The sequence below is a fragment of the Podarcis cretensis genome (assembly GCF_951804945.1).
Source record: "Podarcis cretensis genome assembly, chromosome: 8".
NCBI lineage: Eukaryota > Metazoa > Chordata > Lepidosauria > Squamata > Lacertidae > Podarcis > Podarcis cretensis.
The window spans coordinates 18,441,630-18,465,665 of record NC_137177.1 but is presented as its reverse complement, the minus strand read 5'-3'; the positions used below and the strand labels follow the sequence as shown (position 1 = coordinate 18,465,665).

The 24,036-nt window shown below is 44.8% G+C and overlaps 1 protein-coding gene across 1 annotated transcript; it reads left to right on the top strand.

The window, feature by feature from the left end:
• The first annotated feature begins 181 nt into the window (after positions 1–181).
• LOC307221628 (uncharacterized protein) lies at positions 182–23,797 on the top strand. The gene is made up of 6 exons (XM_079986330.1): positions 182–1,011; positions 3,802–3,954; positions 6,394–6,522; positions 18,736–18,888; positions 20,691–20,819; positions 23,277–23,797. Exons 1-6 carry the CDS (start codon positions 834–836, stop codon positions 23,369–23,371), a joined length of 837 nt encoding a protein of 278 aa, XP_079842456.1. The 5' UTR covers positions 182–833; the 3' UTR covers positions 23,372–23,797.
• Positions 23,798–24,036: the final 239 nt, after the last annotated feature.

The following is a 24,036-nucleotide window of genomic DNA, read 5'->3' as shown; positions in this document are numbered from 1 at the left end:
GTAGATAAATAGGCACCGCTCCGGCGGGAAGGTAAACGGCGTTTCCGTATGCTGCTCTGGTTCACCAGAAGCGGCTTAGTCATGCTGGCCACATGACCCGGAAGCTGTACACCGGCTCCCTTGGCCAATAAAGCAAGATGAGTGCCGCAACCCCAGAGTCGGCCATGACTGCACCTAATGGTCAGGGGTCCCTTTACCTTTACCTATATAATATCCCCTTACACCCAGGCTAGTAGTTACAGTTCCTACCTCCTCCTTCTTTGTCCAATTTATATACCACCCTTTATCAAAAGATCTCAGGGTGGTGTGCAACATTCAAAACACATTACAAGACCTCAGTGATAAAAACACAGTAAAAAGCATATTGACAGACAGCATAATGGTGAAATTATAGTAATACCCACACTTCTACAGGACATAGATTATTTAATAGCCATGGGCCTGGGTAAAGAGGAATGTTTTTGCCTGGTGTCTAAAGACATGTAATGATGGCACCAGGCGAGCCTCCCTTGGGGAGAGCATTCAACAATCAAAGAGCCACCACAGAAAAGGCCCGTTCCTTGTTTCCACCCCCCAACCTCTCTTTGGCCTTAACTTGAGTGAAGCATTGCAGATATGTTCATATGAACCTGCCCAGGTTCTGTTTTACCAAGCACATGGAAGTTCCATGGCAGTTGGAGTCTTAGAATGATAGAAGTAACGGGAAATAAACATTATCCCAGGACCCTTCTTGCACTGTACTTTACCTGCCCCCACCTCCTGTGTAATTCTAGGGCAAGGCAAAGGTTGGGTTAAAGGGAAATACAAGCAAAGCCTGTCCTAACTTAGGCCCAATGTCTCTGCACAGGGCCATAGGCTTTTCACTTTCCCTCATCCACGTTGTGCTGCTCTTCATTGTCCATGCATCTCATGGCTGGATTATGACTGATTCTCAAGTAGACGAGTATCATGCTGGCCTCTGGACCATCTGCTCAGAAAAATTTGGATGCAAGCCCCTGAGATCTCATGATGGTATGGTAGATGGGGCGAAACAAAAATCAGTATTGTGGTTTTGTTTGACATATGAATGTAGAATATACCATATGTTTTGCTCTATAAGACTCACTTTTTCCCTCCTAGAAAGTAAGGTGAAAGTAAGGTGCAGCCTGGAGCGAGTGCAGGCTGCACAGCTATCCCAGAAGCCAGAACAGCAAGAGGGATTGCTGCTTTCACTGCGCAGCAATCCCTCTTGCTGTTCTGGCTTCTAAGATTCAGAATATTTTTTTTTCTTGTTTTCCTCCTCCAAAAACTAGGTGCATCTTGTGGTCTGGTGCGTCTTATAGAGCGAAAAATACGGTGATTTATTGTGATTTGAAGCACCCTTTTATTGTGATTTGAAGCACCCTTTAGAAAGAAGAAAGAAAAGAAAGAACTCTGTTGCAAAGTAGCCAAATTATCCACAGCAGGGATGAAAAACTGATAGCATTCCAGGTTTTGTTGGACTATAGCTCCCATCATCCTTGACCATTGGCCATGCTGGTTGGGGCTGGTGGTAGCTGAAGGCCCCAACAACTTCTGAAGAGCTATCAGTTCTTCACCTCTAATCTGCAGGGCCAGAGCAAAATATTTTGCCTCTTCAACTGGCTGCTGTGTAGGAAAGTTAATAGTCCAAGAGTTCCCTGGGAAACGGGGTTGACTGTTAAGGGTGGAGTGCAGTGACATTCATTGCTGCATCAAACCACGTCCACTGGTGCAAGAGAAATTTAGCATGACCTGCAGGTATATTGGTCAAAAGGTCATGGCTCCATAATGCCACAGTACTGAAATGTGAAAAGAATGCTAGAAAATGGTGGTACTAGGGTTATGTCAGGGAACTGCAGGCAGCGAGGGAGCAAAGAATTGGAGGATACAGGGAACAATCTCCACTGCTCAGTACTGAGTCCTCCTCAGAAGACAGAGAAGAGGATAGTGAGTCTGGGGAGGAAGGGGTGCTTGAGAGAGAGGGGGATCCACATCACAGGGGAAAACGGAAGGGGCTGAGCCATTGGCTCTGTTGGTCTCGAGGGAGAGGGAAAAGAGAAAGTAGTTAGAGCAACGCGTCATGAGAGACGGGTCGTGTAATGGGAATTATGGTTGCTTGTGCGTAAGTAGCCACTGCTCCAGACAGCGTTGTCCGGCTAACTTTTCCCTGGCTGCACAGCCCTTACTCCGTGGCTGTGTCAGTCACTGGTAGAATCTGTCAGTGGGCGTTTCCTGAACTTCTTCCAACATAAAAGCTCCTTGACCCCAAGTCTCCGCCTGGCTTCTCTGCACGGAAGCTTTCTGCGCAGAGTGGGCGTGCCAAGTGGAGGTCCTGCGCTCCCCCCGCTGGTCTCGGTGGAAGAGTCTCTGAGCCCTTCCTCCGAAGCCCTCTCATGCTCCCCTTTCTTCCTGGTGTGGCTCTGATTTCCTTCCCCAGAGGAAGTGCTCTCTCTCTCTCTCCCTCTACTGGGTCCTTCCCCTGCATCGCTGGGGAACCTTACCTCCGCCCTTGGCTCGGATGGCAGTTCCCTGACAGGTCGCTTTGATTATTCTGCATGTAATCTTGTCAGAAGGAAATAAAGAAAGGAATTTATGGCTGGCTGCCGGGAGTGTTTCTCTGCTAAGTGCAGCAACGCATGCAGCTGGCTAGCTGACAGGTTATAATTGGGAAAACTAATACAATATTCCCCACATCTGAATGCACCCAAACACTGTGGCTGAAGGAGCTGGGCTGTTTAGATTGGATTCCTTGAGCATTAACCTGTGCCCTGCTTTCTGCTTTTTGGGGATATCTGAACACTATAGCAGACGTAGTCCCCGCTCTGACATCATGTAGGATTGACAGAGAGCCAAGCCACTGTATTGGGAGAGGTAAAACATAACTAGCTGTGTTTTCCAGCTTGCATCCTCTAACTTCTCTGCCTAGTGCCATCTGCTGGTTCATGCCTGTGCAACTAATGTCTCCATCTTATGGTTTTGGCTTCATGCTTGTTTGTTGCTGCTCACTTACCACGATGCCCAGGACTCTGTTTCACCCAAAGCAGCAAAAAGCTTGCCCAAAGGTCCTAGCCGCTTATCGAAAAATGGCACAGGCGTGACACAACGCCATATTCACCGTACATTTGAAGCACTGTGGTGCCACTTTCAAAAGCCATGGCTTCCCCCAAATAATTCTGGGAGCTGTGGTTTGTTATTATGGGTGCTGAGTGCTGTTAGGAGACTCCCTCTTCCCCTCCCAGACTTGCAGTTCCCAGAGTTTCCTGAGAAGAGTGACTGATTGTTAAACCACTCTGAGAATATCCTGTCTTAAATCTCAGGCACTACAAATGTTAGAAATACTCCCTCTCTCTTAAAGCTGGCAATCTGTGGATTATGGTTCATCCTTTGCCAGCCCCCTTGCCCCCCCTACCTCTGTGGAGAGATATGCATCTAAGTCCTACATGTTTTTTCATGGGAGATACACAGGCTCTCCCTTTATACCACATTATTTCAAATACCACACCTCGTTTTGAGTGCTGCAGGTCTAAATTTCGTAGGAAAGGGAACTGCTTTGTGTAACAACAAGCTCCCACTGGGTTTTTCTTGGGGGAGGGGGGAAGGAACCCTGGGAAATATATTTGTTTAATCTGTGTCGTTATGAATTGATTCAGACCCATTGCCGACCACACCCCACAACTAGAGAGCCATAGAATAAAAACTTAGTTGCCCCACCTATCCACTTAGCCAGACCTCCACTCCTCCCCACCTTTGGATGATGGAACAGAAGAATACCTTTCCCAAAATTCCTCCTTTTTCTTTTAGTGCACCTGGACCTCATCCGAAGCTTCATGGTGCTAGCAACACTTGCATCTGTCTCAGCTATGCTATGGGCAGTGGAATGGGACCACATCATCCACTGCAACTATTGCTTTCCTCCCAAATCCCTGATTACTTCCATCTTCAACTTCCTTGCAGGTACCATTGTGAACTGAATAAATTTTAGGTGGGCGTTGTTTGCATCCTATCACTTTTTGCGTGGAATTTGTTTTGGTCTGGTGCTCTGGTGCAAGCCAATGATTCGTGTGAGAGCATGAAACTCCCCCCCCCCGTTTTTTGGTCTGTCGCTCTGTTGTGATGGCAGACAAAAAAGGGGGCTATTCCAGGATCCAATCAGAAGCTGGGATGGCTTCTGTAATTCCAGGATGTCCTGCTCAAAACGAGACAGTTGAGGGGTGTGGACTACACAGTCCTGCAGGCCACCATTTTGTCTGCAGTATATGAAGCTGCTTGGAGCAGCTATTTGGCATTTTGGAGCGCACATTCTCTATTTCTCTGCAATGTCTGAATCAGCAGAGGTTGTGCAAGCCCTGCACTGATGCCGTATTGCAGTGGTGGACTGGATGAGAGCCAATACACCCTGCGGGTGGGTGGTTCCTGGGTCTGCAAGATGGGCCCATCTCCTGTTCTGACATGGTTTCCATCCCTCTAAGGAAGCAGGTACAGAGCTGGACGGTACTCTCCTGTATACACACCTGCCATTAGAGTCCCAAGTGACCCCTGTGGCTGGGTGTGTTTTTTGCCAGCTTCATCTGGCATGCCAGCTATGGCTATAACTGCAGAGTGCAGTGGCTGGACTGCTGATTGGGGCAGATGGCCATTGGCCAGTAGCATTTGACACTTTGGCTAAGACACCAGCGGTATGGTATGGGGTCAGTTTCCTGGTTCTTGTGCTGAAAGCTGGGCTCCAGGATACCTTAAAGACGGTTTGAGACCTTACTTCCCAACTCAGTCAAGGCTGTCTCCCATGCTATGGAGGTCCAAGTGGATTCAGCTAGATGGCGGCCATTTAGTGTCGCTAGTCTCATGCTGTGGAACGCTCTTCTAGCAGAGATCTGGCAAGCATCCTCATTTTTTAATTTCAGGTGTCTCTTGAATATGTTTTTGTGCCAGCAAGGCCTTTACAATCGTTAAAGAAATTGGAGTTCTTGTTGAAAGTACACTAAACAGGATATACCAAGAGCTCTGGCCAAAAGTTTCAATACAAGGAATAATTCCTACTCGAGAGTAGAGGGGAAAAACGTGTATATTCTGCTAAGAATACCAGTGTTAAACTAATAGTAAATTTAAACACGACGTATAAGTGCAATAGTTTTAAAATAAACACAACGTTTAAGTACAGAAATAGTGTAGTTTCAAATATGAAATGATATAGTATAAAGGTACATAAAATACCAGTACACAACAATAGTTTTATACAAGTCTCAATGGCAGTCAAAAAGAGTCCATATTATATAAAGTCAGAATGAAGAATCAAATAGGGCCAAAAAGAAGTATCCGTAGTATGAATCAGATGTATGACTCAGTAGTGGTGACCAGAACAGGGCCCTGTTTCGGAGTAAATGCCTTCTTCAGCTGGTAATATCAAATAACATGTCAAAATAAATCAAGGTTCTCCAATATCATAAATCATAAATATATTGAAGTACATACATTCTAAAGTGTATTAACACATATCATGATATTTGGTTCCATACCTCAGTTTTTTAAGGAATATAAATCTGTTGGAAGTTTGTATCATTCAATTCTTTTGTGTTTCTTTTTCCAACATGCGTCTAGAAATGAGAATGTACAAGAGTTATTATCCCAGTCAAATTGTTCGTAAAAAACAGACATCAGTTGAGTGTTTTCTCACCTCAGTTGAATGAATCCAAATTTTCTTGCGTTTCTCTGTGCGTTTTCTATTAGGGAGTGAGATAATTGTCTTATATGTGTGTCTGTGGGGGAGGAGGATAGGCTCTCCCTTCTTAAAGGTGTAAACCAAGAAGAGATATAAAGTCCAAGGTAATCTAGTGGTTTTTTAAAGAAACGAATTGTAGTCTTGATGTTCATTTAAGCCCTTTAAGACAATGTACAATCTCAGTACAAACCCAATTTCTGTACATAGGCACAGAAACTAAAAGAGATGGTCATTAAGGGGATGGACTAAACAAAAATCAAATTGCTGTAAAGGCCTTGCTCACTAGGTACAGTGTTGATCCCTTGGAACAACCTTGGACAATAAATCAGCAGGAATTTCATTACCTGGCATGTAGGACACCGTTACGAGTCCTTTCTGAACACATTCTCTAGCATGTTGCAGCTTCAATTGCAAGTGCTTCGTGCTTTGCTTACAACCCGTGCTGGAAACTCTGCTGGATGAAGAATGTGCCTGAGGCCTTATCAAAGGCTCAGGTCGTTATTCGTCGGGAGGCGATTCCGAACGGCTCGGGGGAAGAAAATGAGCTTTATCATCTTGGCCGAGCGGAGATCCTGACAATCTCTATGTATATATGGTGCTTTTATGTTTTGAAGGTGCCTTGATATTTAACGAGACAGGAATACCTCTATTAATCAAACAATCAATTAATTCCACAGGAATCTTTGTGCTGGTTGCTGTGATGGTGTTTCACATCAAAGTCAACCAGTTATCAACAACTGTGCCTCCTTCTAAGAAATGGGCTTTCTACTTAAGCTGTGGCATCTGCATCCTGTGTTTCTTGACAGGTGAGTGTGAAGGGATGAACATTATTCCTGAAAGGCTAATATTAATATTGTGAAATCTCCTGTGTTTTTATGTCACTCTCTGGCAGGCCAAAGAAAGGAAAGGGAGCCAAATCGGCTCTGTAGGCTGCTAGGGTACACAGGAAACACCCCCACTATAAATAAGTCAGAAATTAGATCGTTTAAAATATATATGGAAAAACGTGTATAAATTATATTTATAGCACGTTCAAATCATTGTTCCTTTACTAATGTAGCTGAGTCCCTAGTTGCCCACCTGCTCTCAAGAGCTCAGTCCATTTACTTACAAGGTGGACTATGAATTATTATTCTATGAGTTCAGAGATGGGACAATCCAACACACACTTTTTTAATGGATTGGGCAGTCTGTTTTCATCGGTACCGGCATCTCCATGGTCTATGCAATGGAGGGGGTTCCACGCAGTCTCCAATTTGTCACCAGGCACCTCTGAGGAGGAGAAAGGCTCACTGCTAGCATCGTGCTCGGGGTAGCTCTGTAGCAGGAGGAGCCCAAAAAAAGAGTGTCTGATATAACACAGGGGTGCAATCTTTCCCTCACAACCGACTTGGCCCTTCTCCAGGAGCCACATCCTTGCTTCCCTGCCTGCAGACCTTCTCCTCTGCCACTGAAACTGTTTCACAGGCATTGCCTTCCAAACCCCGCTGGGACCTTTCTCTCTCTTTTTTTGTAAATATTTCTTATTAAATTTCCATTTACCAAACCAATCATATCACATTAATTATTCCAAATTATATGAATACATATCACAAAGTCCAAATATTAAACCATTTTTTTTTTGTGGGGGGTACCCATGCTTCAAGTTCGGTAGGAGTCCAATTATCTTATATTTCTGCTGCTTTGATGTTCACAGTCCCATCTTCTCATCTCCTTGTCGTTATCCTTTTTCTTCTTAATAACCTTCGAGTTGTCTCCACAAGCGAGTTGAAAGAAACAGCCTTGTTTATATTTCTTTGTGAACTTTGTAATGCTCTCCCGTAATTCATCTCACATAGATCCAAGAATCCAAAAGTCCTGTTCAAGCGGCAGTTGCCATTTTAGTCAGTTCCGATGAAATACAATCTAGGCGTCCACTCCTTAATTTTCCCAGACCAGTTGCACCATAAATCAGTCTTTCCAGAAGGGTTATTGCTCTTTCAAATTTACGATCCAAACCTGATAACAGAACAGTGGCTCACCCCCCCCCAAGACTGCAAATCCCGCAACAAGGTCTGCCTCTTAATGGCGGATCGCTTTTGTAACTACGCCACAAGAAAGCCTCCCTTCTTTCCAGATCTTTCACAGAGTAAAACCTTTTATTAGTATTTTTTATTTCCACATAGTTTATTTTTCAGTCTCACTTGCTATCAGTCATTGTGACGGTTCTTCTGGGGGGGGGGGTTGTTAGGTAAATCATATTGAAAAAGAAGAAAGTCCCCCCCCTTTCCGTTCCATTCAACATACCGACATGGCTGTGATTCTTTGATGCAGTCCTCTGTTCATTCTGTCCCATCACTCTATCTTCTCAGTGGTAGATTTATTTAGCAGATAATACACTCCTGACCTCGCTCGAAACATGTGCATTTACTTCTCCAATTTTTTTTATCTTAAGCAACGCAGCTAGTTTCGCTCTTGAAAGCAGCGTCCAGGAGCTCCAGAGCTCACACAAGGGGTTTCCACGCAGTGCCTCCACCCCCTCCTTCTTTCGAACTCGGGGGTGATTTATGGGCAACCGCGGGTGAGGCAGCCCTTCTCCAGGAGCCACATCCTTGCTTCCCTGGCTGCAGACCTTCTCCTCTGCCACTGAAACTGTTTCACAGGCATTGCCTTCCAAACCCCGCTGGGACCTTTCTCAGAGTCATATGGTTCTCACATCCAAGCTCCTCCCAACCCTCCTCCTGATCTGACCACTCTCTCCAAGACACCACCACAGAGCTCATGACAGTACAGTGGCACCTCTGGTTACAGATGCTTCAGGTTACAGATACTTCAGGTTACAGGCTCTGCTAACCCAGAAATAGTACCTCGGGTTAAGAACTTTGCTTCAGGATGAGAACAGAAATCGTGCAGTGGCAGCGCAGTGGCAGCAGGAGGCCCCATTAGCTGAAGTGATACCTCAGGTTAAGAACAGTTTCAGGTTAAGAACGGACCTCCGGAATGAATTAAGTTCTTAAACCGAGGTACCACTGTACTGCCATATTTGTGTGCGTGCTTGAGAGATCATATAACACCTATAGGAAACCGTGGGTGAGGTCAAATGCGTATTTAGAGAAAGATGCCCTTCACTAGGCTGGCAATACACACCTCTTTTTCGTCAGAGGATGAAAGAAAGAGAGGAATGGGGAATGTCAGGTTCAGGGGCCAAATGTGGGCCCCAGGCATCTCTCATTGGCACTGGGTCTACATCTCCTCCTCCTCAGACACATCCCCTCTCCCAAGGCTACACCCTTCACAGCCCCTGCTTCTCCTTCCAAGGGTTTTTGCCTGGTTGGAAGGTGTCCTTGAATTGGCCTTGAGAATGCCTCTTGCTTGCCTCAGTGCAGAACAGAGAGGGGCATTTGAGTGTGTGTGGAACCTGCCTCCTTTACAAAGGTAAAATTTACATTACAGTGGTACCTCAGGTTACAGATGCTTCAGGTTACAGATGCTTCAGGTTACAGACTCCGCTAACCCAGAAATAGTACCTCGGGTTAAGAACTTTGCTTCAGGATGAGAACCATAGCTGTCAACATTCCCTTTTTTGTGGGAAATTCCTTTATTCCAGTGCCATTTCCCGCTGCTTCCTGCTGCTATCCCGGATTGTTAGATATCCTGTAGACTGTCCCTGGGACAGGTGAGGCTGCTGATCCCTTATTTTCAAATCTGAAAGTTGACAACTATGATGAGAACAGAAATCACACGGTGGCGGCAGGGCGGCAGCAGAGGGAGCCCCATGTTAAGTGGTACCTCAGGTTAAGAACAGTTTCAGGTTAAGAGCGGACCTCCAAAACAAATTAAGTTCTTAACCTGAGGTACCACTGTACAGTAGAACCTCACTTTGCGAACATAATCCATTCCGGAAGTCTGGAAGTTCGACTTCCGAAACATTTGAAAACCAAGGATCAAAGGGCTGTCAGCAAGTTCAATGGGGGAAATTGAGAAAGCCATTCGACTTCCGAGGTGCATTTGAAAACAGAAGCATTCACTTCACGGTTTTCAGCATTCGGCTTACAAAACAGACGAGACATTGAAAAACCGAGGTTTGACTGTAGTTGCTCTGCCTCTTTTGCCTCTGGTCCAGCCCACCACCAGCATGTTGCTCAGAAAGGACTGTGGCCCTCTGTCTGAAAAGGTTTGCCCGCCCCAGGCTTAATATGTAATATGCAGCTATGCTGAGGTTCCCATCTGTCTGAGGTCTGCCGCTCTCCAGGCACCTCAAGTTAACATAAGAACCTGCTGGGTGAGGCCAATGGAAAACTAGCCCTGCTGTACATCAGGGAGAGAGTCTCTTCCTTTAAATTCCTAGGAGTTTATCTCAGTGAAGACCTTACTTGGAAAATCAATATAACCCAGGTGGTTAAGAAAGCCCAACAGAGGCTCCATCTCCTCAGAGTATTGCGAAAGAACAATGTCAATCAACATTTGATGATCTCCTTCGACTGGTCCATAATAGAAAGTGTCCTTTCATACTGCATCACGGTGTGCTACGCTGGTTTGACCTCAACTGATAGGAAGTGCCTACAGAGGGTGGTGAATACAGCACAAGATATTACGGGCTGTCCTGTAAATCCACTGGATGACATTGAGGAAGAACGTTGCCTCAAGAGAGAGAGGAAAATTCTCAGGGATGATTCACACCCTGGCTGGCACTTTCTTGATCTCCTGACCTCGGGCAGAAGATATAGAAGCATGATTAGTCGCACCAACAGGGTAAAGAACAGCTTCTATCCGTGGGCTGTTAAGCTGCTGAATGAAAAGATAACAGGGCAACTGACTTTCGGGTTTGGTGGGTGTGCGTCAGTAAACGAGGGGAATTAAGACCAAGAGAGCTGAGTGGGGGGTGCTCGTGTAATCTCACTGTATACAAGTTGTACAAGTGACAATAAAGTATTTCATTTCATTTCATCTAGTTCAGCATCCTGTTCCCACAGGGGCCAACCAGAGGCCTGCAGGAAACCCGCAAGCAGGATTTGAGCAGAAGAGCCCTTTCCCCTCCTGTGGTTTCCTGCATGGCTATTCAGATGCATGGCTGCCTCCGACAGTGGAGGCAGCGCAATGCCATCATGGCTAGTTGGCTGCCAGAGTGGTGCCCCTTCATCTCACAATGGAGGCAGCCACTGTCTGCTGGTGCTAAACACCTGCGGAGTGCTCCTCACAATTTTAAGCCTCTTTCCACCACTTCTCTCCCAGGTATTTACAACTTCTTGTGCTACAAGTTCTCAGTGTGGGGGACAGGAACGTCAACCACTCACGTTGGCCCGGAAATTGAAACACCTGTGCTGCTTCCAGAAAGACATAAGGCTGTGCGGCCTTCTCTGCTCTGAACGAACCAGGTTCTTAATGTCCAAATTCATCTCATCGTGTGGGCATGCTCAGTGGAGGAGCCTCCTCCTTGCAGGGCAGGTCACCATCTGCACCAGCTTCTTTGAGATGTCCTCTGCCATCCATTTGGGAGGACTCTTTGATTTTCTGAACACTTTGGGAACTACTGAAAATCTCCCTTCTTTGCTTTGTGCTACTCAGCAACACTGGAGAACATTTTACTTCAGGAGCACTTTTCTTGATCAATGAAATATTCCTTTTGTTACCTGGACTCTCGTCCCCTATGTTAAACATCCATTCACTCGATATGTTTCTGCTGACTGTACTTCAGTGGATAGACATGTACCTCCCACCCCATCTATTGCTATTAAATATCCCTTTACTGACCAGGATGCTTTCTTGTTATGCCACTGGGATCCTCTCCTTTTTGGTCTGTGTGATGGTGTGTGTGTGTGTATGTGTGTGTGAAGGGTATATTTATATTTATAAATAACTAGGCAGATAGATGGGGACGCGGGTGGCGCTGTGGTCTAAACCACAGAGCCTAGGGCTAGCAGAGTGGAAGATTGGCAGTTCAAATTCCCGTGATGGGGTGAGCTCCCATTGTTCAGTCCCTGCTCCTGCCCACCTAGCAGTTTGAAAGCACATCAAAGTGCAAGTAGATAAATAGGTACCACTGTGGTGGGAAGGTAAACGGCATTTCCGTGCACTGCTCTAGTTAGCCAGAAGCAGCTTAATCATGCTGGCCACATGACTCAGGAGCTGTCTGTGGACAAACAATGGCTCCCTCGGCTTATAGAGCGAGATGAGTGCCGCAACCCCAGAGTTGTCCGCAACTGGACCTAAGGGTCAGGGGTACCTTTAGGCAGATAGATAAAAACATCTCTCCTAATATCAAACTCGGGTGAAGAGGGCTGTACATTTGTAGCCAAAATGGGGCCACTGAGGAATATGAGAAAGTTGGAAGTATGCCTGGAGGATTCTTGAAATTCACAGAAGTATGGGAAAATAATATTTACAAAGTGAGTGAATCACATAATAAAGCATAATATAGAAAAAAAAAACTGATATAAAATCCGCCCCCCAACCCCCCCCCCCCAAAAAAAAATAAGTACAGTACCAACAAGAAAACCAAATCAGTTGTGGAGGTAAAAGGTAAAGGGAAACCTGACCATTAGGTCGAGTCGTGACTGACTCTGGGATTGCGGTGCTCATCTCGCTTTATTAGCCGAGGGAGCTGGCGTACAGCTTCTGGGTCATGTGGCCAGCATGACTAAGCTGCTTCTGGCGAACCAGAGCAGCACACGGAAACGCCGCTTACCGTTTACCTTCCCGCTTCCTACTTGCACTTTGACGTGCTTTCGAACTGCTAGGTTGGCAGAAGCAGGGACCAAGCAACGGGAGCTCACCCCGTCGCGGGGATTTGAACCGCCGACCTTCTGATCAGCAAGTTCTAGGCTCTGTGGTTTAACCCACAGCACCACCCATGGTACTTAAATAATTCCCCATCCAAATCAACCCCAAATAAAACAGTTTTTCCTCACAGTTTCTCTTCAGCTGCTTAGTGGAGGGAAGCAGAATCTGGGGCCTTCCAGATATGGCGGGACCACAGCTCCTGTCATCTCTGACCAATGGCCATTCTTGCAGTGGCTGATGGGAGTTGGAGTCCAACAATAGCTGGAAGGCTGGTTTAGCCCCTCACTCCCCTGAGTGCCCCCCAAAAGCAAGAGGCAAGTAGCTGCTACCCACAGAAAAAGCTGTATTTTAAGGGTACTTTGTTAACAGCACAGGGTATTTTGTAAGTACAGCACTGGGTGTATGCCTCTTGTTATCTTTCCCCTTTGATCTTCGGTTTGCAGATCAGTAACAGTGTGCACCTAGCCTGGATCTTGATGAGCTTTGAGGGTAAGCTATGTAACTGTCACCCTCTTCTTCTCTCAGGTTCTCCCTCCACCACTTCAGCTGGAAGGACACTGAGTTGTATTCAGTCATGGTGAATGAGCTCTTCACGGTTCCCTTAAGTGGAACCCAACCGCTCTTCCCAGAGACACACTCTCCTCTCTTTCCTTGACCTAAGAGGAAACCTAAACTACAATTCCCACCAGCCCCAGTAAGCATGCGTAATGGCCAGGGATGATGGGAGTTGTAGTTCAGAAACATCTGGAGAACCAAAGGTTCTCCCACACCTGGCCTAAGGCTTGAGCAAAGAGCCCTGTTAGTGAAAGGCGCTAAGTTGGTGAAGGATGGCTTAGCATTATGCATAGACCAGACCTGCATCCTTATTGCCCATTGAACCTTTGGTGTCTGAATTCCAGCTCCACACAAGTACTGGTGATTCAGCTGATTCATTGACAGCATTCAATGGAATGCCCTGGCAGGGCTTCTTTAGATAGGCCTACAGGAGGGTTTCTCTTAGGGCAAGGGAAGGGAAGAGTGTGCATCTGTGCTGAGACTGCCTCTGCTCTACTTAAGGCAGTGGTTCTCAACCTGTGGGTCCCCAGATGTTGTTGGACTACAACTCCCATCATCCCTGAGCTCTGGCCTTGCTAGCTAGGGGTGATGGGAGTTATAGTTCAACAACATATAGTTATATGGGTGATGGGAGTTATAGTTCCACAAACCCACGTGGGGAGAAAGTTAAACTACTAAAACTAGTTAAGCACAAATATTTCTGTGGTAAACAAAGAACAGAACTACAAAGAAGAGCATCTGGTTATAAACAATCAGTACACATGATAAGAAGGATGGCCAGGAGGACAGTGACCATTATCCCCTTAATGTGAGATCTGTTTCCTGGCCCTAAGATTAACATCCTAAGATTAATATACATCAGAGAAACTTGCCCACTATCTTTATGGCCCAGGATGCCTGCCTGGCGAAGCAACTGCTGTATATGTGACATGTGAGGAAGAGAGGAATGGAACAGGGATGCAGGGGTGTAGATTGATCAAGAATCATATCAAAATAGCTTAAACCCAGTCAACGCAATGTTTTCATTGCTGACACAGATGGCTCACTCTATATCTGTTATAATTCCTCATAGCAATCCCACCTGATCACTACATCTCTGGATATTTGCACTCCTACAGTGGGGGATTCACAGAATCTCCACCTCCTGTTCTAGGTGTTCCAGACTACAACTTCCAAGCTGGCTGGGGCTGATGGGAATTGTAGTCCAAGACATCTGCTGGGTTCCAGTCCATGTAGACATTGCAGAGCATTGGGTCAAACATGCCTAAGGCAGCCTCCCATGTTACTTAGCAATGACCTGGCATCTCAAAGGTGGTTCAGTCATAACTTCTTGAGAATCATTCTATACTGCTCTGTATATCGGTCCTGGAGGTTCTGCTTAATATGATTAGAAAGGACCAATTGGTTAAAGGTATACAAGTCGGAGCTAAACAGTATAAATTGAAAGCTTTTGCCGATGATTTAGTTTTGACATTACAGGAGCCAGAATCCAGTACTAAAAGAGTATTGCAATTAATTCAAGAATTTGGTCAGGTTGCGGGATTTAAGTTGAATAAGCTGAAAACTAAGGTGTTAGAGAAGAACTTAACAGTGACTGAGAAAGAGAGGTTTTAGAAGGAGACAGGATTAACATTGGTTAAGAAAGTGAAATACCTGGGGGTTAATATGACTGCTAAGAATGTGAATTTGTTCAAAGATAACTATGAAAAACGTTGGATGGAAGTGAAAAAGGATTTAGAAATATGGTCAAATTTGAAGTTATCATTGCTAGGCCGAATTGCTGTGATAAAGATGAATGTACTGCCAAGGATGTTGTATTTGTTTCAAACATTGCAAATTTTGGACAAGGTGGACTGTTTCAAGAAGTGGCAGAGAGATATTTCTAGATTTGTCTGGCAGGGCAAGAAGCCTCGAATAAAATTTAAGATTTTAACAGATGCTAAAGAAAGAGGGGGATTTGCCCTGCCAGACTTTAAACTTTATTATGAATCAGCCGCATTTTGCTGGCTGAAAGAATGGCTGCTTCTTGAGAACACAGATATTTTGGACTTGGAAGGTTTCAACAATGTATTTGGGTGGCATACATATCTGTGGTATGACAAGGTCAAAGCACATAAAGCGTTTAAAAACCATATTGTCAGGAAAACACTATTTAATGTTTGGATAAGATATAAGGACTTGCTTGAAAATAAAACTCCAAGGTGGTTGTCACCAATGGAAGCTAAGGCTCTGAAAAAACACAATATGGAGGCAAATTGGCCGAAATATTGGGAAATTTCGGAACAAGAAGGAGATAGATTAAAACTGCAGAGTTTTGACAAACTAAAAAATAAAGTACGAGATTGGCTTCATTATTATCAAATAAGGGAGGTTTATAACCTGGACAAGAAAATTGGTTTTCAGGTGGAAAAATCAAAATTGGAAACAGAATTGCTAGATCCTAAAACTAAGAATTTGTCAAGAATGTATAACTTGCTGTTGAAATGGAATACACAGGACGAAATGGTTAAATCTGTTATGATCAAATGGGCTCAAGATGTTGGACATAACATTATGATGGCTGACTGGGAAAAGTTATGGACCACAGGTATGAAGTTTACAGCATGTATTGCCTTAAGAGAGAATATAATGAAAATGATTTACAGGTGGTACTTGACACCAGTCAAGCTTGCAAAAATTTATCATTTGCCCGATAATAAATGTTGGAAATGTAAAGAGATTGAAGGTACATTCTTTCACCTTTGGTGGACATGCCCAAAGATTAAGACCTTCTGGGAGATGATCTATAATGAATTGAAATAGGTATTTAAATATACCTTCCAGAAGAAACCAGAGGCCTTTCTCTTGGGCATGGTCGGCCAATTGGTGCGAAAGGAGGATAGAACTTTTTTTATGTACGCCACAACAGCAGCAAGAATACTTATCGCAAAGTATTGGAAAACACAAGATCTACCCACCCGGGAAGAATGGCAGATGAAGGTGATGGAATACATGGAACTGGCTAAGATGACTGGCAGAATCCGGGACCAAGGAGAAGAGTCGGTGGAAGAGGTTTGGAAAAAATTTAAAGTTTATCTTCAAAAATATTGCAAAATTAAGGATTGCTAGAAAGATGTTGGGAAAAGAAAATTATGTGGTTTTAGCAGAAAAGACATAAAGGATTAAGTAAAAATGAATTGGTGAAAGAGAGAATGTAAAATTATAGTATATTAAGACAAATTATTAAGATAAAAATAAGGTTGGAAGGATTTGATGGAATATCAAATTGAATTAGAATACAAAAATGGGAGGTGTGAGGAGGTCAAGGAAGTGAGTGAATGTAAGCAAGCGGTGTATAGGTTTGATTTGTTCTTTATCCTTTTTTCTTTTTTCTGTTTTTTGATGATATGTATTGTTTCTTCTTTTTCTTCCTTGATTGTTATATATATTTTTGTTCTTTTTTCTTTTCATTTTTTCCCCTGTAACCTTTAAAACCTTAATAAAAATTTATTTTTTAAAAAAAGAGAGAGAGAATCATTCTATACTGCTCTGTTCCAGAAGCAGAATGGAAGTTCCATGGCAGTTGGAGGCCAGAGTGGAGGGAGGTGTGTAAAACTGCCACCCTTGGCAGGAACTGGGTGCTGCTATCCCCATGGTGGGGTGGAGGGTGTCCCTCCTGTTCCAGACCTCCCTTCCCAGCTCCCCTCTATCTGTCTAAGGCTGCAGTTGAGGCAAAAGGAAGATTATCTGGGAAGGAAATTGTGGAGATGCCATTCGTGGCCTCGGGTCCTTTCTACAGAAGCACCAGCGTTCTCTTTTCCATGATGAATTTTCTGCAACTTGTCATTGCCCATGCATCTCCCACCTGGACTTCGTATATTGCAGATGTGGACCATTTTGTTATAGGACTCTGGCTCCTCTGCTCAGACAAATATGGATGCCAACCCACAGGAACTCGTGATGGTATGGTATATGGCGGGGTTAGGGAACTGTTGTTAGCTCAACCTTTTCAGCAACCTTGGGGGGTGGCACATGTGGGTGGGGCCAGAGGCAAAAGTGGGCGGGGCACCATGTTATCTTTGTACAAGAGCCTAGCTTCTACAGACACCTGCACATCCCTCTCTGACCTCCATCCAGGCATGCAAAAAGGTGTTATCCATGTTCAATGACAAATTGCAGCCAGAGGTGGGGGTGGGATATCCAAGAAAGATGCAAACCAGGACCCAGCAGGATGCTGACCTGTGAAGAGAATCTGAAGGCCAGATGGAAAGGGTTGAAGGGCCATATTTTGCCCCTGGGCTTGACATTTCAAACCCTGCCCCAATATATAAGGTGCAACGGAAACCAATATTGTTGTTTTATTAACATATGAAAGTAGACCTGCGTCATTTGAGCATGCATTTGAAAGTATGAGAGAGAATGGGGGCAGCATTTTCCTTTGCAAAATAAAGGTCTTGATCAGGTGTGGGGAACAGCCCCAACAAGCATGGCCAATGACTAGGGATGGTGGGAGTTAAGCAACTTCTGGAGGTATGACGGCTCCCCACACTTGCTCTAGAGGCCTGTCCTCAAATGTTTTGCTACTCTAATTAGCTGCAGTATATGGTCTGTCCTCCCAGCATCCCTTGCAATGTCCCAAAGGATGTTGGGGGCACAACTCTTGGATTTCATGGCACTTTGCCAATGCATGTACAAATACTCTGGTCCTGAGCAGCTCGTTCCTACTTTTAAAACTCAAATGCAATCTGGGGCCCAAGTTGTTTACCCTTTCTGCATTAATGTTGGAGCAGCCATGTCATTGAATTCGATTTCCCATCAGCCCCAAACAGCATAGCAGGCCAACAGTCAGAGATGAATAGGACCTGGATTCTAACAACATCTGGAGGGCAAGATATTGGCTGCCCCTGCATTGATGTGAGCACCTTGAATTGGGCTCAGAAGCAAATGGGATGCCAGTGCAGATGCTTCAGGATAGGTGTAATATGGGTTCTCCAGTCATCCCAGATGACATTTGGCACAAGTTGCAGCCTCTGAGCCATCTTCAAGGGGAGCCCCACATAGAGTGCATTGCAGTAGTCCAATCTGGAATTTACCAGGAATGGAATGCAGTTACCCAGTCATTTCTGTAGCTGGCAAACCATCTAGAACTTGAAATAGGAGTGCATACATTTGAATCATACACGTCTCCAAATAAGAAAGGTACACAAGTTATTCTATTGCACATTATACAATGGGCAAGGTAACTTCTGAGTGTTCCCTGGGAAGAGGGACCATTGGTTAAAGCACACTGCCATTTATAGCTCTGTGGGAGAATCGGGGTCTCCTAACAACTTTCACCATCCTAAATGAACTATACTTCCCAGGATTCTCTGTGGGAAGCCATGACAGTTTAAAATGGTGTTACGGTAGTTTAAATGTATAGTGCAGATGGGTTCTTACAAAGAGGAATCTGTTTCAATGGGTCTGCTCTTAGTAGGCCCAGCACTGGGATGTAACCCATACTTTTTGACTGAAAATCAATTGTATATTCCATGTGAAGTCACTGAATTTGTTCTTTTTGAAGTAGCACCAAAGGAACAGTAAAGGCCAAATGATAGATCTGACCAATTTCCCCATGAGTACAAACTGATGTGGCTGGGACCAGGCTCTTGCAAGGGGGGAGAAAAGTCTGGGAACTAGCCTCCGTTTTCACAAAATCTCTCCTTTTTATCTCTCTCTCCTTATAGTATCCCTGAATATCACCCGGATCTTCATGATACTTGCTCTCATTATGTCCTTCGTAGCTTTGGCATTATCAATGCCATGGGAGTGGATTGTTCGCTGCTCCTCTCCCTTACTTAGCAGGCCTCTGCTTATTTCCATCTTCAGCTTCATTGCAGGTATCATGGAAAGTGCATAAATATACATATGACAAAGTTGTAATTTGCGACAAGCACCGTGAGTTGCAAGGAGCCTCCCTGTTCCCCTCAAGGAGCTGCAATTCTCAGAGTTCCCTGGGAAGAGGGATTGATGGTTAAACCACTCTATGAACTGTAGCTCTGTGAGGCATATGGGAGTCCCCTGAGAACTCCCAGAATTCTTTGGGGGAAGCTATGTCTGTTTAAAGTGGTATGACAGGGCTTCAAATGCAAGGTGTGGATATCGCCAAAATTGTATCACATAATAATTTCAATCTAATAATAATTTATTTAATTTATTAAATTAAATTAAATTTATTATCTTGTCTTTAATATTCTGCTGGGAGCTGCCCAAAGTGGCTGGGGAAACCCAGCCAGATGGGCGGGGTATAAATATCTGGCTGGGTTTCGCCAGCCACTCTGTGCGGCTCCCAACAGAATATTAAAAACACACTAAAACACCAAACATTAAAAACTTCCCTAAACAGGGCTGCCTACATATGCCTTCTAAAAGTCAGATAGTTGTTTATTTTCTTGACTTCTAGTTGGAGGGCATTCCACAGGGTGGGCGCCACTACCAAGAAGGCCCCCGCCTGGTTCCCTGTAATCTTGCAGTGAGGGAACAGCCAGAAGGCCTCAGAGCTGGACCTCAGTGTCCAGGCTGAATGATGGGGGTGGAAACGCTCCTTCAGGTATACTGCGCCGCAGTTGCAGAGCTGCAAGCTCTGGCAGGGGGGGGCAGAGAGCGGGGGGCAGCCACGATGGCACCCCAGCGGGATTGTGCCGCCGGGAGCAGTGCGCTCCACCCGCACCCCTGTTCCTCTGACAGTGCTGGGCCAAGGCCGTTTAGGGCTTTAAAGGTCAGCACCAACATTTTGAATTGTGCTTGGAAACGTACTGGGAGCCAACGTAGGTCTTTCAGGACCGGCGTTATGTGGTCTCGGCAGCCACTCCCAGTCACCAGTCTAGCTGGTGATGCAGCTGTTTTTAGGGAAGAGCAGTGAAACATCACTTCCTCCTCTGGGGAGTGGCAGGAATAGTTTGGTACATTATGGCTTCCACAACGCCTTGGTGTATTCAGAGGTCTGGTGTATTCAGAGGTCTGTTGGGCTGGCAGAGGTGGGGAGACCTATGTCTCATCCAACTTCTACCTCACCTCAGTTGCAGCAAATTGGGGAGGGGGAGAGGGTTGGATTTCAGCCATACCTTTTTGAAAAAGCAGCATTCTAAAACTTTGAGGGTCATGTATAATATAAAGCACATCTTAAACAGAACAGTTTTGATAATCTATTTAAATGTTGGCAGAGAATAGGTGAAATTAGCCCCCCGAGAGGCTGAGTTTGAGCCAAGGGGCCATCAGTAAGAAGGTCCTGTCTGTCAGTTTCACAATTTTCCAATCTTTCAGTTCACCCGATTTCCGTTTCAGCTTCTGTTGCTGTTTTTTTAATCATGAAAATTCATGAGCAAACATTTTTGCAAAAAAATTCCCCAAACATAACACATTTGGGTATCTTCTGCCCCTCCCATTAATATAAGCACTTTCATGCACACTCTGCCTCAAAATTATACTTAGGGACCATGCATTAGAGTTTAAGAATTCCCCCTCTTTCAGGTCTCTAAAAATATCACACAGAAGCCAGAGGCCAGATTTTGTTGGACTTCAGCCCCCACCAGCTCCAGCCAGCATGGCCCACAGTCAAGGATTATGGGAGCTGGAGTCAAACAACAGATTTCTCCATCACTTATCAAAATGGAATTCTAAGTATCTCCTTTGTATTTTGTAGCAATCTGTTCGCTAATTGCTGTGGTGGTATTTGGGGTCCAAGTTGATCGGAAGTCAGACTCTGCACATCCTTCCGGGAAATTTGCTTTTTACTTAAGCTGTTTCACCTCTGCTTTTTCCTTCTTGGCAGGTAAGTATCAGTGGGGGGGTTCTTCTTCTTCTTCTTCTTCTTCTTCTTCTTCTTCTTCTTCTTCTTCTTCTTCTTCTTCTTCTTTATATACTGCCCTATATCCAGAATACAGAATAAAATCACAATATTAATCATAATATAGAGACCTCACCCTTAATTATATTCCTTCCACCTTGTAGGAAACTGCGTTGCTCACTGTGGTGGTATTGGGAAGTCTAAGACTTTGACTTTTTGCTTTATCTGTGCCTTCTCTTTCCTGTGCTTCTAGTTTCAGCATTCCCCATGAAGAAGGATTGATTGTTAAACTACTCTGGGAGCTGTAGCTCTGGGAGAGGAATAGAGGGTCTCCCAACAGCTCTCAGCACCTTTAACAAACTACAGCTCCCAGAATCCTTTGGGAGAAGCCATGCCTATTTACAGTGGAATGATACTGCTTTAAATAGATGGTGCGAATGTGGGCTTGAGCATAACAAGGAGCCCATTGTATACCTTTGACACTGTACCTATTTATAACTCACAGGGGGCTCTTTCCTTGGGCATAAGTGAAATGGAGAAATGTACCTGTGCAGATCATCTTTATTTTAGTGGGGCTTGAGCAGGAGATTTTCCTAATGGATTGTTGCCAATCATGCAGGCTTATTGGTCTGCTATGTGGTTCCCTTGTTGTTGTTTAGTTGTGTCCGACTCTTCATGACCCCATGGACCAGAGCATGCCAGGCACTCCTGTCTTCCACTGCCTCCCGCAGTTTGGTCAAACTCATGTTCGTAGCTTCGAGAACACTGTCCAACCATCTTGTCCTCTGTCATTCCCTTCTCCTTGTGCCCTCAATCTTTCTCAACATCAGGGTCTTTTCCAGGGAGTCTTCTCTTCTCATGATGTGGCCAAAGTATTGGAGCCTCAGCTTCAGGATCTGTCCTTCCAGTGAGCACTCAGGGCTGATTTCCTTCAGAATGGATAGGTGTGATCTTCTTGCAGTCCGTGGGGCTCTCAAGAGTCTCTTCCAGCACCATAATCCAAAAGCATCAATTCTTTGGTGATCAGCCTTCTTTATGGTCCAGCTGTCACTTCCATACATCACTATGGGGAAAACTATAGATTTAACTATACAGACCTTTGTCGGCAAGGTGATGTCTCTGCTTTTTAAGATGCTGTCTAGGTTTGTCATTGCTTTTCTCCCAAGAAGCAGGGGTCTTTTAATTTTGTGACTGCTGTTACCATCTGCAGTGATCATGGAGCCCAAGAAAGTAAAATCTCTCACTGCCTCCATTTCTTCCCCCTCTGTTTGCCAGGAGGTGATGGGACCAGTGGCCATGATCTTCGTTTTTTTGATGTTGCGCTTCAGACCATATTTTGCGCTCTCCTCTTTCACCCTCATTCAGAGATTCTTTAATTCCTCCTTACTTTCTGCCATCAGAGTTGTATCATCTGCCAGTGATTGCTGTCTCATTTTTGCATCTGCCTCTGACTGCTGCCCTGGCAATTGAGGGGGCCAATGCCATGTGATGTGCTCATGCCATGCATGCATGCATTCTGTGCAATGTGCCAACGTCACTCACACATGCCGTGCAACATGCTGACATGTCATGCACAAGGTACATGAACACACCATACTGCCTGCACATTTGGCATGCACACGGTTGCTGCAGAATATTGAGGGGGCCCAGTCCCCTCCTTGAAATTTTTTTGGGGGGCCTCAGCTCCCCTGCCCTTCCCCCAGATGGCACCCCTGCTACATGTGAAGAACAGCTTCTGCTGATGTTTCCAAGCAGTTGATATTTTAGGATGGGATTCAATCACATACCAGCAAGTTCAATAAAAGCTGGTCTGGAGTTCTTTTGCGACAAATCGGCTTCTCCCGAAGACCAGACTTTTGGTGATAAGAAAATTGATGGGCAAAATGCAGCATAAACATCATCTCAGCTCCCTGCTAACAAATCAGCATAAATGCTAACTCAGTAGCCAACATCACCTGATCTCCTTGAAAACAAATCTGGATGAATGTCCTCCCTCCAGTTGCTGGGAATATCAAGTGGGGAGTGTGCTCTTGTGCTTGAGGGTTGGCCACTCTCAGAAGAGGATGGTGGGCTACATGGGCCTCTGGACTGATCCAGCACACCTTTTCTTACTTCTTTATGCTCAATACACAGTTCATCTGGAAGTGCCCTGAGTGTCCCTCACAATTTCTAATGGAAAGACATTATTATGCACAGTGCAAAAGAGGAGAATGTGAGACCTCCTTCACGTTATAAAATATTTCGGTTGCTATGTTTGCATGTGGTAATGGGAGCTGCCACGTTAACTGGAATACAGAAACTTAAGGAGAAGTAAGTTCTGATGTAATTCAACCACCACATAGGCGGTTGGGTTTTATAGTAATGCTGGTTTTTTGTTCTTTATGTAATAAAAGAAAGCAAAAGAAACAATTTCCAATTTCTTTTTGCTGCTTTCTCTTCCAGCTGTTTACAGTGGTTTGGTCCACAAGTTTTCACTCTGGGAAGTTGCAAGCTCAGGCCGCGTTGAAGATACACAAAAGCCGGATGAGACAGCCTAGAAGCCAAGGCCTGCAAGCTCCATCGCTCTCCAAAGTGGACTCTAAACCCCGAGATCTATTTGCTCCATGGACATGTGAGGCTGTGAAGTGACCTCAAGCAGGGCAGATCACAATCTTCATCTCCTTTGAGATCTCCTCTGCCTGGACTCATTATGACATGGCAATCCATTGGAAAAACTTCTTTTTGCCTACAACACTTTGGGCACTGCTGAGTAATCCCTTTGTGTTTCAGTGCTGCTTGGTAATCCTGGAAAGATCGTTACTTGGGGAGATATTTTTCCTCTTCAGTGAAATACCCCTCTCCCACCTGAACTCTTCTCTTTGTTAAAATCAGTCAATATATTTCTCTTGGCAGAACTCATATGGACACATATTTCTAATGTTTAGATTGCATTATATTTTATAAATATAATTCTCAGGCATGTGGTTTATTGTATGGTTCATGTATGTGCAATTTCAGTTTTTAATGGTGTGCTATTTTGAAATTTGCAATTAACATGCAAACACCACATCACTAGTGCAAGCACTTTGCCAGTTCCCATGCAGTCTATCTACCCATAGGAGCCAACTCCTAACAGCTGTGGTGCCTTCGCCCCTTCAATAATTGTTGAATTAGGACCTGGGAAAGCAGGGTTCAAATCCCCACATGACCATGAAGCTCTCTG

What these genes read in the sequence shown, in the direction of transcription:
- LOC307221628 (XM_079986330.1), top strand. Translation starts at nt 834, where the DNA reads ATGTCTCTGCACAGGGCCATAGGCTTTTCACTTTCCCTCATCCACGTT. An exon ending in GCCCCTGAGATCTCATGATG is followed by an intron (nt 1,012 to 3,801) that starts GTATGGTAGATG and finishes TTTTTCTTTTAG; the next exon opens with TGCACCTGGACCTCATCCGA. An exon ending in CATCTTCAGCTTCATTGCAG is followed by an intron (nt 18,889 to 20,690) that starts GTATCATGGAAA and finishes TGTATTTTGTAG; the next exon opens with CAATCTGTTCGCTAATTGCT.